The sequence below is a fragment of the Drosophila subpulchrella genome, chromosome 3L (assembly GCF_014743375.2).
Source record: "Drosophila subpulchrella strain 33 F10 #4 breed RU33 chromosome 3L, RU_Dsub_v1.1 Primary Assembly, whole genome shotgun sequence".
NCBI classification, from domain to species: Eukaryota; Metazoa; Arthropoda; class Insecta; order Diptera; family Drosophilidae; genus Drosophila; species Drosophila subpulchrella.
Window position 1 is genome coordinate 21,161,459 of NC_050612.1, and position 16,598 is coordinate 21,178,056.

Below are 16,598 nucleotides of genomic sequence, written 5' to 3' on the forward strand. Positions count from 1 at the left end.
AATATAAAATTGAGTTTTTGATATTAATAAAAACATATTCTCTTCTAAATCAAGAAAATATCTTTAATTTTATAAAGCTATAGAACTTATGTTTATTTTATTTTATATTTCTGTTTAAAACTATCATATTATTTCTTATTAAATAAAAAAAAATTTATGCATTGTTAGCTAAGTTTAAAAGAATATTGTTTTATTATAATAAAAATACGTTTTACATAATATTTTTTTTTAAATTATAATATAATGAACTGATTTATACATATTATTATTTCAGTAAATAAAATAATTGAAAATATATTTTAGCCATAAGGAAAAAAATATTAAGAAAAAATATTTTTCAACATAAACTTGAATTTTTAATATAATTAAATATTTATATAAAAAAAAATTAAACGAATTTCTACAATAACGACTAGTTGAATGCTCATGGTATATTCTAGTATATTTTATGTCGCCAACGGTACTACCAATTTATCATGTGATTTGTGATTTGTCAAATATTTCTGATAACCGAATGGCAGGTCAAAGCAAAACCCGAAATTAGAAGAAATTATTGCTTTTTTCAATTAATCTGGGAATTATTTAGCTAGCATAATGTCGAATAAGACCAAGAAAGCCGCCGGTGGCAACGGAGGCGCAGCGAAACAAACCCTGCAGCAGTCGCATGTGAGTAACACGTAAACTCCACTTGCCGGCTGGCTAATCGCTTGTTTATTTTTGATTTCCAGGACTCGCAGGACTACAGCTCCTTCAAGACAGTGCTCTTCTACTGCATGCTCATCGTTTTCCTGCCCGTGCTGACCTTCTTCGTCCTGAAAGGCTTCGTTCTGGATCAATTCCTCAACATCTCCGAAGTTAAAGTCAACATAGCCTCTGCCGTGGGAGCGGTCGTGGCTCTGCACCTTGCTCTGGGGCTGTATATCTACAGGGCCTACTTCGGAGCACCCGGTTCCAAGGGCTCCAAAACGGACTAATCCTCATCCACCCGGACTGTTTCCCCATTTCCATTAACTATAGGTCGGAAAATCACTCTTGTACATACATACTGTAGATACAATTGTTTACATGCCAGCGAGGGAGGAGAAAGTCGCCTGTAAACCGTGTGTAATCGTTTTCCATTGCATAAGTTTCGATAACAACGTGGAAAACGTGTTGTCTAGTGTTCTATGTGCATAATTTGTATTAAAAAAGACATAAATAAGTGAAATGCGTGTGCTGTTCAGAAATTATTCCCTGATGGAGGCCGTTAAAAGGTTGCTGCCGAGGCCCCGCAAAAAGATCTACAATCTGGGCGCTTGCTTCGAGCTGGTGGATATTCCTAAGGTTAGAGGTGGACCGTAGCTAGAATATACATTTTTGGGGCCTATAATTGAAGGGGGAGAAGTTAAATATTATTCATTTACGATCGTAATATGGCTATTTTCTCAAAATTAAGACTGAACATTATAAAAAAATTGGTTTTTAATATGAGCTTACGAATTAAAAGGGGTTATTTGCAATACAATACTTGAGCAACCAAAATGTAGCCATTCTGACTGAGTCGTGTCCAAAATATTTATTGTGCTTCTTGGAGAAACCAAGTAATACATAAATAATTGTATGTTAGTTCGAAAAAATAGGTACCATTGTTTAATATCCCCCATTATAAAATTTTCCTAGAGCCCCGAACTTGTGGGGGTGCCACCTGTTCACGCCCGGCGTTGCCACTTGCTAGAAATGCTGAACAGCTGTTGTACCCAACATGGGCGTCAGCTATTCTCTTTCTTAAGAGGGGTTGAAGCCAAAAATTTCAAATGTTTTTAGGAGAAGAAAAATTAAATTACTAACCGAAATGGAATTTATAAAACAGATGATCAAGTAATGTCCATTTAAATGTATGTACCTTACCTACCCCCATTTAAACCACTTGAATACGCCCATGCTTTGTTGTTTTGTGCTTCATAAGTTGGCCCTAAGAATCGGCTAAAATGATAAATCACTAGACACTAGCTTATGCCGCAGACGGCCGCAAAACCGTGCCGCAGACGCACGTCCTTGGAACTCCTCGCACACCTGCCGCTATTGATTGGAACCACCTGTTGGGGCCAAACACCCCCACTTGCCAAACTAAAATTCTCAGCCACGTAGTCTTTAGTCAGTCGGTGAAATATGCTCCAACGAACCGCTAGAATGTGGACGCTGTGCGTGCAGACGGCTTTGTTAGCCACCTTTATCCAGGGATCAGCCTGCCTGCAGGAAAATCTCGTGGGGAGATCACAGGTCACCACCAAAGTGTGCCCCTTGCCAGCTGCTTGCTAAACTTGTGCCCTTTCTTTATACCCAACAGAAATCATACAATCCCAGCGAGCTGTCCGAATCCCGATTCTTGGAGTACAGCAATCTATCCGATAAACTGCACTTGAGGGAGGCCATCAACAACATACTTATACCCCGAGTTGTGGGCACGGGGAATCATAGCATCGTGCGACAATATATAGTTCAGAGCCTGAGAGATCTTGGCTGGGATGTGGAGGTGGACAGCTTCCATGACGTGGCTCCCATCAAAGGCAAATTGCATTTTCACAACATCATCGCCACGCTGAATCCAAAAGCTGAACGATATCTAGTGCTTGCCTGTCATTACGATAGCAAGTACATGCCGGGCGTGGAGTTCCTGGGGGCCACCGACTCGGCTGTGCCCTGTGCCATGCTCCTAAACCTTGCCCAGGTCCTGCAGGATCAACTGCATCCCCTTAAGGAGAGCAAACTGAGCCTAATGCTCTTGTTCTTCGACGGCGAGGAGGCCTTCGAGGAATGGGGACCCGATGATTCCATTTACGGAGCACGGCATTTGGCCAAAAGGTGGCAGCGAGAAGGAAAACTGGATAGAATAGATTTACTGGTGCTGCTGGATCTTCTGGGAGCCCCCGACCCCTCTTTCTATAGCTTCTTCCAGAACACCGAGTCCTGGTACATGCGAATGCAGTCCGTGGAGACACGACTGGCCAAGATGGAGCTCCTGGAGCGCTATGCCAGCAGTGGAGTTGCCCAGTACGATCCCAGGCGCTACTTCCAGTCGCAGGCCATGCGCTCCTCCATGATCGAGGACGATCACATACCCTTCCTGCGTCGAAACGTGCCAATCCTGCACATTATTCCAGTGCCCTTTCCAAGTGTGTGGCATAAACCGGACGATAACGCCAGCGTGATCGATTATGCGACGACGGACAACCTGGCGCTGATTATACGGCTCTTCGCTTTGGAGTATCTGCTGGGCGGAGGCGAAGACAAGTAGTTATGTGGTCTGTCCCCCTGTGTGAATCACAAATGTTGTATCTACTCACAGCCTTATCTAATTGACCTGTTCCGATATCGAGAAATTGTTAAATATGTATTCTAATACCCGCCGTGGAATCTTTGAAAGGACCCCATTGTTAAAACTACTTAAGCAGATCTGAAAATCGCATAATCCAAATATTTTTATATACATGTATTTATAGAGAATACTTAGCTAATGACACGACAAATTAATATATATTTTGTAATCTTTCGGTTGTAATTTTTTTGACTTACATGTATGGTCCAACATATACATAGTAAATGTACCTTAAAACTTATAGCTCGTAAACTAACTGCAACTGGTGGGCAAACTTTAGTAAGTTTCTTGTCACAAGAGAGCCAGGAATACAGTAACTAAATAAAATCACTTTCGATTGATATTGTTAAGTTGGTACCTGGTATTTACATAAGTTTAAAAATCAACGATTTAAGATTATAAATGATTCTATGCCATTTTGTTGTATAGTTGCCTTTGGGCTAACGAAAATTTTGTATCTGTAGCAAAAGTCCTTTTGTCATTTAATTCTAATTCTTCACTCTTGTGACAAGTGTTCGTTTCCTGTGCATTTAAGCGTCACACTTAAGAAATTAGCTCCATCATCTATATATCCATATATCTATATGGCAAATTCGTAAACTAACTTAAGAACTAACTAAAATCGTTAAGCCTTGATTCAATACTATAGTTATTGAAGGTGAATCAATTGCTACTCGTTGGAGGAGGTGGACTGTCCAATGATTTGGCTGTATCAGCTTCGATTAAAGAAGTATCCAAACCAGTTTCTTCCGCGTCGAATAGTGTATGTTGCAGCTTGGGCATGGATTTAGCCACTTCCTGATCCTGCCCCTTTAGCAACTGGGCGGCATTCAGTTCCTTGGGCTTCTCCACAATCACTGCACTTAGTTCGGCACAGGATTTGGATTTGATCCTGCTGTGATCGTGTCCATTGCCTTCACATTTGGCTGGAGAAGATGACTTTCTGCCTCCGGGCGCATCACAAATCTCGCGGAGATCAGTGCGGGAGTCCCTGCAGCAAACTTTTTCGATGCATTCCGCTGCCTGGCATTGCATTAGGCATTCCAGCGAGGCAGAAGCATTTCTGTTGGTGGACGGATAGAACTCCGGTTGGATTGTGACCGCTCCGATTCCCTGATCGTGGAAGTAAGCCCGCACCTGTTCGATGATCTTGAGGTAGAGTTTGGGGTTCTGGAACTGGATGTGTATGGTGGCCACATATCGGTGGGCCGCCAACTGCCATATGTGTAAGTCATGATAACTGATGATCTCCGGGAATTTGGTGACCAGTGTCCGTTCAAAGATCTCCAGGTCGATGGAACCAGGAATGGTTTGCAGAAGGATTAGGCACGATTCTTTCACTATAGAAGAGATGGAAATGAAAAATATTTTAGCCAAGATTGAATAATTGTATATATTAAAAAACATTAATATTTTGTAATCACAAATAACTCTAAAACATTTTCAAGACTATTATATTGTTGGAAATAGCAGCGCTACTGTTTAAGAAATTACTCTGTATCACTAATAAACATAATATAATGTTCAAATCATTTTGTTATATTTTTTTAGACCACTTACTGTAGGGATAACTGAGCGTCACCAGCAGGATGCAGGAGAAAATGGAGAGCACGGGATCGATAAACTTGGCCGTATGCTGTTCATCCTCAGCCACATAGACGATGCCGGCACAAACGATAACAAATATGGTACTGGACACATCGCGTAGCATTTCCACGGCCCCCTGGCGTTTGGTGGCGAAGTAAACACTACCCACTTCCGCCTCCAGTTCCTCTCGTAACTCACGATCATTACGGGCTTTACTCAGTTGCCTTTGCATCGGTGTGAGGGATAGGTCCAAATTGCTCGACATGGGTCGCTCGAGCACCACATTTCCTCCGGGTGTCAAGTGGAGAAAGCTTCCCTGATGCAGGGTATATCCTCCTATCAGTAGATATGTCAGTCCGTTCAGGATGAGGCCTACGAAACCCAGCATCATCACGGGTATGGGAAGATGCATCGTATCCTGATGATCGATGTGTACTAGAGTCTGCAGGGCCTCCACTATCAGCGAAAAGGATAACGAGGCCAGGATAATAAACACAATCAGCATGGTCAAGATATCAATCCTGGCCCATCCAAAGGTATTACGCAGCTTCTGCTCCCGGCACTCTCTTTTCGCCCGGGTTTGGGCCTCCGTTTCGGCCACATTGACAACCACCCCGGAACCATTGCCATTTAACTTGGTCTGAACGAGAGGAGAATCTTTTGCCTCCGGTTTTTGTTTACTATGCTGCAAGAAATTAAAAAAAAACATGGTAATGTATTAATATATAATGTATTAATATAATATCTACATCTATATAAAATATAAATATTCTATAACATAGTTTTTTCATATGTTAGATAATAATTGGAGGACCTTAAGATACATTAACTTTTGTTTTATAGTTAGTTTCTTATTTAAACATATGGTTTTCAATTAATTTAAAAAAATTTTATTCGTCTAAATTGATTCCAAGTTTTGATTGCCACTTCTTCACATTTTCAACAGCTGGTTTTTAAACCCACTGCTGGCACTCAGAAAAAGAGCATTTTTCTTCAAAGCATTATTAAGAAAGCCTACAATTATTCTCTTTAAACTTAGTCCTACTTAACTATAAAAATCGAAGTTGAATAGACAAAAATTGACTACTTTTGTCCCATTTGTTACAATGCTGTTTTAATTAGAAAAATAGAATCAAATGGAAATGTTCAATGGTCGTCATGCTTTCTAAGCCAAATCATAACTATTGGCATTGGCCCATCTACAATGGTTGGCAGCTATTTAAACGCTTCGCTGATCGTCCGTCTGCCCCATTATATAAGCTCAAAATCGGCCCACACAACTGTCCACACCTACAGCACCGTCAACTGTTTGGGAAGCTTTCGATTTCTGGTGTTTGGCCCCCTCTGTAACTCGGCGATTTTTGGCCAAGTCTGGTTTGATTTCTGCGGTTTTTGGGCCTCGTCTTTGTCTTTTGCGAAACGTGCTTGGCACGCTTTCCCATGGCGGCAACGATTTTTGCATCCATTCAATAACAAAATATTAGCGTTGACTGCTCCATAAATTTTTAGTTGGACATTGCCTTTGGAAGTATTCACCTTGAATTTAAATCAATGCGTGGCAATTTGAAATGAAGAAAGAGGTTCAGGAATTGGATATCATTTTTTAAGTTACAATATTATCAATAAATAATACTATATATTTATAATTCCTAATAGAAACCAAGCATTCCTAACTATCTGATCTTAAATCGTTTACCATTTTCGCTTTCTACCAGACGATTACCATAAAAGAGGTGACCCATTTCGGTGTATCTGATCGAAGAAACTAAGGCAATTTGAGTGTGTCTACACAGTCGTTCCAATATCTCCGTGTAATCAACCTGATTTCATGTCACCTGCTGTGCGGACAGTGGCATTACACCAGTAGAGCAGGCAATTATATAGCAATCGGTTGATAAGCCCAATGAAAACAGTCACTAAATTGGCTGATAAGCCCCAATCATAACTAAGAGAACCACTCCCAGGGAAACAGATAAATATTTCGCAAATTCGCCCATATATTATCGAAATAATCCAAACGAAACCAGTTCTCCGCAAAATAAAAAGGTGTTTGGAATGCGTTCGATACATTTTGTTGTGGTTTGCCTTTCTGGCCACAATAAAAGTTCAATGCACCAGCATCTGTTTCGACTTTGCACCAGCACGCGACATTTCCTGGCCAAAAACATTGTAATACCGGCAAAATAATTCAAAACTGCCCAGGCAACACAATTATTTTTCAAAGCAATCACAGAAAAACTGAGTTAAGTATTTAATATTTTACTGCTGTATCTTGGGAAATTGTGGGAAATGTGCGAATAAAGCTTTAAAGTTACATATAAAAACAGATAGATTATAAGTAAAACTAAATTTGGAAATCATTAGCATCTTGTAAAAGAAAATTAATTATCAGATTTGGTTTTTAAAATATTTAAAATTAGATTTCTTAGTAGCTTTAAAGTATGATTAAAATATTTGGTATACTTGTAAAGAAATAACCATAAAACTATTTATTGAGTGCTGAAACGGGTTATGTTATATAAAAACAGTTTTGAAAACCCCCTCAACCAAATACTGGCCCCACTTACCTTAATTGTGATGATGCAGCCGCCGAGTGCGAAGATGTTGCACAAATTGTGATGGGAGGCCATCAGGAGTGTGAGTCCATGGGTCAGGTGGCTGAGGATCAGCTGGAGCACGAAGTAGCAGATCGAAAGTACCAGCACGGTGTACAGGGGAATCGGCTTGCACCGCTGGAGAATCTCTTTCACCGGCATTATCTGTGGGCGAGCATCGAAAGTCGGTGAGAATTGATTGCTTAAATATTTGATATATACGGAAATGGTGGACGGAAAGGTCAGCACCTGACAACGAACTGCCCTGGGTGTGATCTATATAAATTTACTTAATTGATTGCTTATACAAATTTACAATTCGTATGTTTATTATACTTGTCACCCGACAGTCTATTTGTTTTGGAGAATGGAAAATGTTGTTTTTATATTTTTTTCGTTTAGCAGATAACACACAATTCCCTAAGACAGTTTAGAAATAACAGAAAAGATATCTTTTACAAAGTATATTACTTTGATTTGTTACTTTCATTTATTTGCCGTAATAAAAAAGTTGGAAGCCTACAAAATAAATTAAATTATAAATAACTTTTAAAAACTATTACCAGAAGTTGTTAAAACCCATAAATACCTCTACCAATAGATAGAGCACCTATTATTAGCCCATTAATTAGTAAAACCCCATCCAAACTGTGTCAAGTTCAAGTCCCCAATGCGGGTTAAATGAACCGAACCAATATGGAGCGAAACTGCACTGAACCGAGCTGAACCTCCCATATTTAGGGTTCAGTATGCAAATCACCATCATGATCATCATGTGGGCATGGGCCTGGGTTTTTAGCTCCTCCTTCTGCCTTTGCGGTGGGTTGCATGCAAATGAAGATGCTAAATGGGCTCGTTTTACCTGTGCGCTACCTCAGCGTATCTCAGATCGAATCGATCGCCTGCGACATTGACGTAACTTTACGTGATCGTGGATATATGGCTACCGATTGTTTGTTGGCCGCCCCTGTTTGTTTGGGGGAATGTAACCCCAAGGTTGAACCCTATACGGTTGGTTATTTATAATGGCTAAGTGCCCTCTGGTAAAGTAATTATCGAGGGACATGTCGCGGCTTAATTATGTTTTTGGATTATCCAAATGGGCAATATAAAGTAATCCCGAGGATAAGACGGCTTAAAATTCATTGTTTGCTAGAATTTTAAGTATTTGTATTGATCTAGAAGGAAATGAAACAAACCACACCGAAAAAAAACAAGTTATAATAACTATAATACCAAACTTTTTGTTGTATGTTCTACATGAGATCATTGTTATATTCCGAAACACAGATCCCATCCCATATCTGCATCAACCGATTCCTGATTTATATCTGTCGCTTCCATCTGGAATGCTCAATAAGTACTACGCAAATGATCACTGTCAACCGGCATTCTATTTTATTAAATGATGCAACCTCCCCCTGCGACTTTTAAATGAGCCAATTGCATTCCAAATTGTCACACGTGCATTTGCAAGTAATTGGAATCGATCAAATGATATAATCCATTGTTTTAGATACCCCCACACAGATGGCATGTATGTAATTAGAGGCTAAGTACAAAAGCGTTAAATGGCGCCTCGGGGGCACTAGATTGTGCACCCCGGCAAACAATCGAACGATTGCCAAAGTTCCAACAGAGTCATTGTGAAAATAACTATTAACAAGATAATGTTGGACAGGTAGCAACAAACAATTTAGTTACTCCCCCAGACATGTGTTTGCATGGATATTCAAATACTATATGTATCTCCCAGTTGTTCCACTTGCCACAGCCGCTAAATGTTCATTTCCTCAATTTGATTTCATTTTCATTCGAAATGGGAGGTAAGTGGAGGGTGGTGGGTGGTGGGAGGTTAGAGGTAGAGGGCCATGGAACAGGGGCTCGAACACGAGATAACAAAAGATAAGCGGAGATATAGATACAGATACTGAGGCATTGGTGACCCAAGGTTTTGTATTTTTGTTGCTGTAGTTGCTAGGGGATAAAGAAGATAACGAAGAGATCCTCTAGATAAAATATGGTGTGATTTAGGTGCCATATGACATTATGTTTTGGAGGGTGGGTCCACTCAAAGTGCATATGTAAATCTGATAGGTCGCAAACTTGTTGGTATGGTATTTAATGGTATTTATTTATTTTAACAAATTAAAGCTGGTATATAATACAAAAATTAATATTTTAAAAAAGAAGGGGCGCTGGAAGCTAAAGTCCTTTGGTCCGGCTGTTTAAGCTAAATATTTAATGGTATTTTCTAACTATATTATGGAAAACAACCTCAGTTCTTCTCCAACAAAATTTATTAAAATAATTTCAAAAAAATACCATTTTTATGATATTCAAAAAAATTTGATTACCCTGGAATCCGGACTTTGTTTGCTTGGGTAAAATCCAGATCGTAAATCTGCGCCAACAGTTGACAACTCGATGGTCAATTAGATCAATGCAACAACTCACTTCATCAATTGAAAATACCAACAAAAAGCTGAGTTTGCAATAAAATTTGGGACCAATAACACTGGTTTTTTGTTTTGACTTGCCATCAGGTGCATTAATTCTGTTTGTTTGTTTGAATTTTCGTTTGGGCCATTGCCTTGCATACAAATTAAATTTGGCAACAAAAACCATTTGTACTTAGCTTTTTGCGTGGTTGTTGAAATTGAATTAAAAAATACTTCCTATGCGGGTCCCTGGCCTGTTTTCAAAGCAGCCAACAGCAGCCAACAGCACCTATCTAATGTTTTTAACCATTTCAGACACGACGACAAGGTCGCCGATGCCCCTGGAATTTCTAATTTACAAGGGAACACAAAACAAGCTGATTTATTTTAAAATTCTATCAATATTGTGTTTGTCTATCACTGGGCCACGGGCGAAGTGTGCATTTAATAGTTCATTACTTTGTTGTCGCTGGCAATTAGCTATTGCCAATGAGCCATATTTGAACACATTTCGAACGCGCCAAAAGCAGACACCTGATAAGCAGACAGAGATGACTAGACACAACCCCTATCGCTATCTCATCGAATGGGAATTGGACAGGTCCGCTGATAAGGATTATTTTCAAAACAATATCGAAAACAACCCGTCGACGGGTGGGTTTAAATACCATCGCTAGGCGGGGGATTTGATGGGTGATGTTGATAGCAGAGTATGTTGCTACCGGCAAATGTTGCTAGGTGAAATAGGTAAATTTAGATTCTAGTTCTATAGAACTTTGATTTTAGTGAAATTTTTTATCTTCCCCTAAAAACCTAGGATTATTTAATAGAACATGCCCAAATTTCCTAATACTTTATGGTAATTAACATGATTTATGTAAAAGTTACGGATTTTATCTTATCAGTAAAATAATATTATTAACCAACTCTAAAACTTGGATTGGCTTTTCTCTGACTGACTAATGAAACTGAAATTTTCATTATGTATTTGCAGCCAAGACGGCACAGCCCTGACCACCTGTACATAACAACGGCTGAGGCCCACGATTCAATGAAATATTCCCATTAAACTAAACAAAGAAGTGTAAGTATTTTAAATACAATTTTATGCACCACGATCTACGTGAGATCTGCGCCTATACATTTCTCGATGAATGAGACGCCCAGCGAAGCACTTTCCCTGCATCCTCATCAGAAACGTGATCAACTGGGGACATGTGAGATTTTTTTGATGATATATAAACCCATTAAAATAATACCCAAATTGATATTAATGCTGATTACTAAAGACCCACTTCAATTACACTTAATGACTCGACTTGTTAAAATAAAATTGAATAAAATATATAAACATACAGTTGCGGTCGAAATTATAGTTTTAATAAATGTGGTACTTATTATTTTGTTGTAAAATTTAAAATGTGAGATTAAAAAAGAAACTATACTCATATTGTTTCAAACATTTGTTAAAATATTTTAGCATCATAAAATATATTTAGTGAGGTAGAATTGTAGCTTCTTTTTTTGATGGATAATACCTACAATACTTTATAAAGCCTATTTCTCTCAACAACTTCTATTAATTTGACCCCTTCCGTTTGTTTACGTTTTCAACAACTAACGGATAAGTAATTGTTTATAATATTGGGAACGCGGCTGGGTTCTGCAGAACATAAACCAAGGCCCGGATCAATTTGCATTTAATTAGCTTGCAGTGAGAATTTGTTTTTAGCTCAATCTCAGTTGTAGACAGATATAACCCTTAATTAGCATTAATTTCGATCGAATTTATTTTTACACCCCGCAGGCAGATGGCGTTATTTTAGCTTTAGTAATATTTTCGGATAATATTTTTTCACATCGGTGCCAAGAGGCGCGAGGCGTCTTAATAATCACTTGCTAAATGGATTCACAGTCTGCTTGCTAACGAATCAGTCATCAGTATATATCTACACATATCCAAAAGAGCGGCATCAAGGCGTGTTTTTCGATTCCTGGACCCAGATACGCAGTCGAAATTAATACGCACAAGGCCAAAAACCCTCTTATCAGTCTGGCCCCTTCGTATAAATGTGGGATTTTGGCTTAGAACTGGAAATTTACCGTCTCTTGGTCTTTGATAAGCGGAAAACGTGCGGGTTCCTTGTACGCTGGCTATTTATAGCCGCTCCACTTTAAATTGCTTTTGGAAAATCTGGCTTTTCCTATTTTATTATTATTATTATTGTTCACACAAAGCACACACGCACGTACATTAAAATATTTTCAGGCACACGCGCTGATTTTTTTTGGGAGCGAATTTGGGAGCGGTGCTTACTGCAACACGGCTCAAAAACGAATGATCGCAAAAGTCGACGCGAAATATATGGCAAACTAAACGAGAGGCGAACTATTATTTGGGTAGTCGAATTTTGTATACTCTATCTCAGTTATCACTAAAAATTGCCGAGACTATTGGATATAAAAATACTAGGGTATATATAAAAAGAAACCTAATTTCCATGTTTATGGAAAGTTATTTTTGAAGTATAATAAGATCTAAGTTTTTCCAAAAAACCGCGATAAGGAAACCTTTGTTCTTCAACGTAGTTAGAATATAAATTGCTTAAAATAAAGTATTAATTCAAATGATATTAAAGGGGTATGTCTTCTAACCGTAGAGACAAAATTAGAACGGAAAAAATCAAGACCACATGGTCTTTATTTGAGAATTCGTCTTCTTACTTATTCGAGTGGAAACGTTCTTGATATCAAAACAAATGTAAGTTCGAGTGTTTTTTCAAGGTTTTGAAAGATGGAAATTTAAGCGATCTTGCCTTACTTTTGAGATCGAGAGAAGTGTTTCTTTCTGAGTGTATGAAAAGTCATGATAACCTTTGTAAGGGTATAAAACGCCAGAGAGGTGGTCGAAAAAAAGCAACAATAGCAATGACCACAGCCGGCAAAACAAAGCGAAATGCCTGCAAATTGAAAGTGAGCGTAAACTGCACGTGTGTGTGTTACCTTTGCCATAGAGATAACGCCAGAGAGGGAGAAAGCAACAGTGATACTGTGTGTGGGTGGAAAAAGTGCGTGAGCAGGTTGAAAATAATCAGCTGATAGAGAAAGAAGAGAGGGAGAAAGAAGGGGAGAGGAAGAGATGAGTATAAAAAGAGCAGGTAAGTTTGTATTTTCGCGAGAGAAAGAAATGGAGAACAGAAGAGCTTGTTTGTGCATGTCCAAATTCATATGTATGTATGTATTGACGTTATCTTATTATGGGGCAGCAACAATATTCTTATGATGCTTACATGTACATAAATACATATGTACATTAACTAATCACTGCGGAACTACGTACATACATATGTACATCCACAACTGTCAAACGCACTGATCTAGCGTATCAAACACACAACTAAACACTATAAAATTGCTCTATAAATTAGAGTATTTTTAGACAGGGTGATTCAATCAAAATATTTTGAACTAAATTTAATATTGATGTATACAAACAAACAAAAGAAAACCTGAAAAGTGAAAAACTTTCTGGTTCTAATTAGTCCAGCAATATTGTTAAATACGACGACATTTTACTAGAGGTGATATTACTCTTGACCGCAACAATGTGTATCCATATCAATTATTTTACCACAAGCTCACTTTTGTTCAACCGCTTATCGGGTGTTGATAAGACGGCACTTAATCCCTGGTTGACAGATTTTGAACAGATAATATTTTCAAGGTGCGTTGCTCTCGGGTTTACAGCTCGGGGGCGACTGCAAACTGAATTCTTTGTCCACCGAATCCAAGCCGTGCCGAATTAAACGATCCGGGGGCCTGAAAATTGCAATTAAACCACGCACATTAGATAAAAAGTTGGCGGTGTGACTGCCAAGGCAGTTTTATTCCAACTGGGACACGGTTAACTTATGTCATATTTGTCGAAAAATATTCATAAATTAAGAGCAAGTTGGCAGAGTAGTTAAGCTATCAACTTTAGTGGCCGCTTAGCAAGTTTTTAAATAAGATAACCACAACAAGGTCGGTGAAGTCTAAGTAAAGAACTTGTAAGGTTTTCACAATGTTCGGAACCTGCCCTATATTACAAGTAATTTACTACTGGTATTTTTTTAAGGCCATCTTATTAAACAGTTTCCTTTATATCATTTTTATTAACTAATTTATATTACTCAGTTATAGTACCTACCATACATATTTGTACATGTTTACGAAACCAATAGTTATTTCCAATAAAACGATTTAGGTGTATGTTAGTAAAGAGTTTGTTAAATTAATTATTTTTCAATATTTAATAAAGGTTTTAAAATTTAAAAAAATCTATCAAAAAAATCGTTACTTTCCAAATCATATATTTTTCTGCAGTCTGGTAGCCCTGTCCAATTGACAACACGTCACTCTTATTTTTTGGTATTTTTGTTAGTATTACAAAGCTAGCTTTGGTATATTTTATTGGTCGAGAAGGGGTCACACTGGCTGGGAGCAAATTAAATAAAATAGAATAGGATTTTAAGCGTATAATTTACCCTATCGAGTTGGTCCATTGCGCCGGTACGAAATGGCCGCCATAGTACTAACCCGCAATCTCCAGCTGGCCAGTGAGTACCGTCGCCAGCGGCCGAAAACCGCCTGGCAAACAAATTATGTAATATGACGTTTTGCACCAATGTTGTGGCTAATTTTTGCTTAATTCTCGGTCAATTTCCGGATCTTAAGAGCACCATGGCAGTGGCGTGGTGGGAGTTTTGTGCCTGCGTGGATACTCCGCTGCTGCTGCTCCTCCGGAGGATGGTCCACGTCCCCTGAAGACCACGAATCCGGCTGCCATGAAGCGCGGAACTGGCGGTCGAAGCAGTTTCAATGGAATTGTGGCAACCGTTTTCGGAGCAACCGGCTTTGTGGGTCGCTATGTGTGCAACAAACTGGGCAAATCCGGCAGCCAGATGATCCTGCCCTATCGCGGTGACGATTCGGATGTGATCCGCCTAAAGGTCACCGGAGATCTCGGCCAGGTTCTCTTCCATTTCTACAACCTGGAGGATCCAGCCTCCATTCGCGAAGCCGTCAAGCACTCGAACGTGGTCATCAACCTGGTGGGCAGGGACTTTGAGACCAAGAACTTCAAGTTCAAGGATGTCCATGTCAACGGAGCTGAGCGGATCGCCAGGTGAATATCATAAGCCAGCAGTAGTTGGTCATCAAAACCGTACGGATAATAATCCTGACAATCAGGCCGATAATAAGTTTTTAAAAATGGAATTAAATGGGGTTCAAAACTGTTACTGTAACGCATAATGGCCAATAATGTTATACCATCTAGATGGTATCAAATCAAATATCAGCATAACATAATTTTCATTTACTTTAACTTAAAACTTAAACACAAGAGAAAAATCCAAAGGAAAGCTTATTTATTTAATAATTCTTCTTTGTTTTTTTTCCAGAATTGCCCGCGAGGCTGGCGTCGAGCGCTTTATCCACCTGTCCTCCCTGAACGTGGAGGCCAATCCTAAGGACCTGTTCGTCAAGGGCGGCAGCGAGTGGCTGAAGAGCAAGTACGAGGGTGAGCTGCGCGTGCGCGACGCCTTCCCCAACGCCACGATCATCCGTCCCGCGGATATCTACGGCTCTGAGGATCGCTTCTTGCGTTACTACGCCCACATCTGGCGCCGTCAGTTCCGCTCGATGCCACTGTGGCACAAGGGCGAGAAGACGGTAAAGCAGCCCGTCTACGTTTCGGACGTGGCCCAGGCCATCATCAACGCCGCCAAGGATCCGGACAGCGCTGGCCGCATTTACCAGGCTGTGGGGTAAGTCGGCCTCTGCATCACATAGGGGTATGCTATAATTTTTGATATCTTTTTCAGACCCAAACGCTACCAGCTGAGTGAGTTGGTCGACTGGTTCCATCGTCTGATGCGCAAGGACCAGAAGCGCTGGGGCTACATGCGCTACGACATGCGCTGGGACCCCACCTTCCTGCTGAAGGCCAAGCTGAACAGCTTCATCTGCCCCGGCACCCCCATCGGAGGTCTGCATCCAGCTCGCATCGAGCGCGAGGCCGTCACCGATAAGGTTCTGACCGGAGTGCCCACGCTGGAGGATCTGGGCGTCACGCTGACCACCATGGAGCAGCAGGTGCCATGGGAACTGCGTCCCTACCGCGCTGCCCTCTACTACGACGCTGAGTTGGGCGAATTCGAGACTCCATCGCCGCCCAAGTGCATCGAGGCGCGCGACGAGCTGCGTCTTTTTGCCTAGGCGAAATGTGGCAATTGTCTGTGTTGATTGGAAATTTTTAGTTGGAGTTGTTTAAGGCGATGCGTCAATAAAGAGAAGTCGAAAGATTTAGAGGGATTGTTCTTAGTTTATTAGTAGTTCATAGCTGACTACTTCTACCATAGGCGCGAAAAAAAAACTATTTACTATATGCAAAAAACTCTTGTAAAAAGCATACATTAATAATACGATTTCAGAGTATCCAGGATAACAAATTCGTTTATAAGAAAGAACATTTTGAAGATCATACCTAATAACTTATTTCAAGATTTGTATTTTGAACTGATAAGATTATTAGCACCTTATAAAGTTTTAAAAGATAAACTTTATGTCGATTGTCAG

The 16,598-nt window shown here is 39.7% G+C and overlaps 4 protein-coding genes across 6 annotated transcripts; 3 read left to right on the top strand and 1 right to left on the bottom strand.

Annotated features, from left to right (window-relative positions):
* The first annotated feature begins 489 nt into the window (after positions 1 to 489).
* LOC119555437 (vacuolar ATPase assembly integral membrane protein VMA21 homolog) lies at positions 490 to 1,207 on the top strand. The gene is made up of 2 exons (XM_037866809.1): positions 490 to 666; positions 729 to 1,207. The coding sequence occupies exons 1-2, from the start codon at positions 595 to 597 to the stop codon at positions 972 to 974; spliced, it is 318 nt and encodes a 105-aa protein (XP_037722737.1). The 5' UTR covers positions 490 to 594; the 3' UTR covers positions 975 to 1,207.
* Positions 1,182 to 3,538, top strand: LOC119555435 (glutaminyl-peptide cyclotransferase). 2 transcript variants are annotated; one of them, XM_037866804.1, is made up of 2 exons: positions 1,182 to 1,323; positions 2,327 to 3,538. In XM_037866804.1, the coding sequence occupies exons 1-2, from the start codon at positions 1,207 to 1,209 to the stop codon at positions 3,272 to 3,274; spliced, it is 1,065 nt and encodes a 354-aa protein (XP_037722732.1). In that variant the 5' UTR covers positions 1,182 to 1,206; the 3' UTR covers positions 3,275 to 3,538. The 2 variants fall into 2 exon arrangements, with proteins under 2 accessions (XP_037722732.1, XP_037722733.1); XM_037866805.1 differs by lacking the exon at positions 1,182 to 1,323 and adding an exon at positions 1,951 to 2,259.
* A 204-nt stretch (positions 3,539 to 3,742) lies between these two features.
* LOC119555432 (zinc transporter 1) lies at positions 3,743 to 13,741 on the bottom strand. Of its 2 annotated transcripts, none has more exons than XM_037866802.1 (4): positions 13,620 to 13,741; positions 7,510 to 7,701; positions 4,916 to 5,627; positions 3,743 to 4,695 (listed from the first exon to the last, which is right to left on the bottom strand). In XM_037866802.1, exons 2-4 carry the CDS (start codon positions 7,696 to 7,698, stop codon positions 4,019 to 4,021), a joined length of 1,578 nt encoding a protein of 525 aa, XP_037722730.1. In that variant the 5' UTR covers positions 7,699 to 7,701; positions 13,620 to 13,741; the 3' UTR covers positions 3,743 to 4,018. The 2 variants fall into 2 exon arrangements, with proteins under 2 accessions (XP_037722730.1, XP_037722729.1); XM_037866801.1 differs by lacking the exon at positions 13,620 to 13,741 and adding an exon at positions 12,081 to 12,299.
* Positions 13,742 to 14,415: 674 nt separating this feature from the next.
* Positions 14,416 to 16,328, top strand: LOC119554811 (NADH dehydrogenase [ubiquinone] 1 alpha subcomplex subunit 9, mitochondrial). The gene is made up of 4 exons (XM_037865861.1): positions 14,416 to 14,575; positions 14,694 to 15,144; positions 15,422 to 15,787; positions 15,845 to 16,328. Exons 1-4 carry the CDS (start codon positions 14,536 to 14,538, stop codon positions 16,236 to 16,238), a joined length of 1,251 nt encoding a protein of 416 aa, XP_037721789.1. The 5' UTR covers positions 14,416 to 14,535; the 3' UTR covers positions 16,239 to 16,328.
* The last annotated feature ends 270 nt before the right edge of the window (positions 16,329 to 16,598 follow it).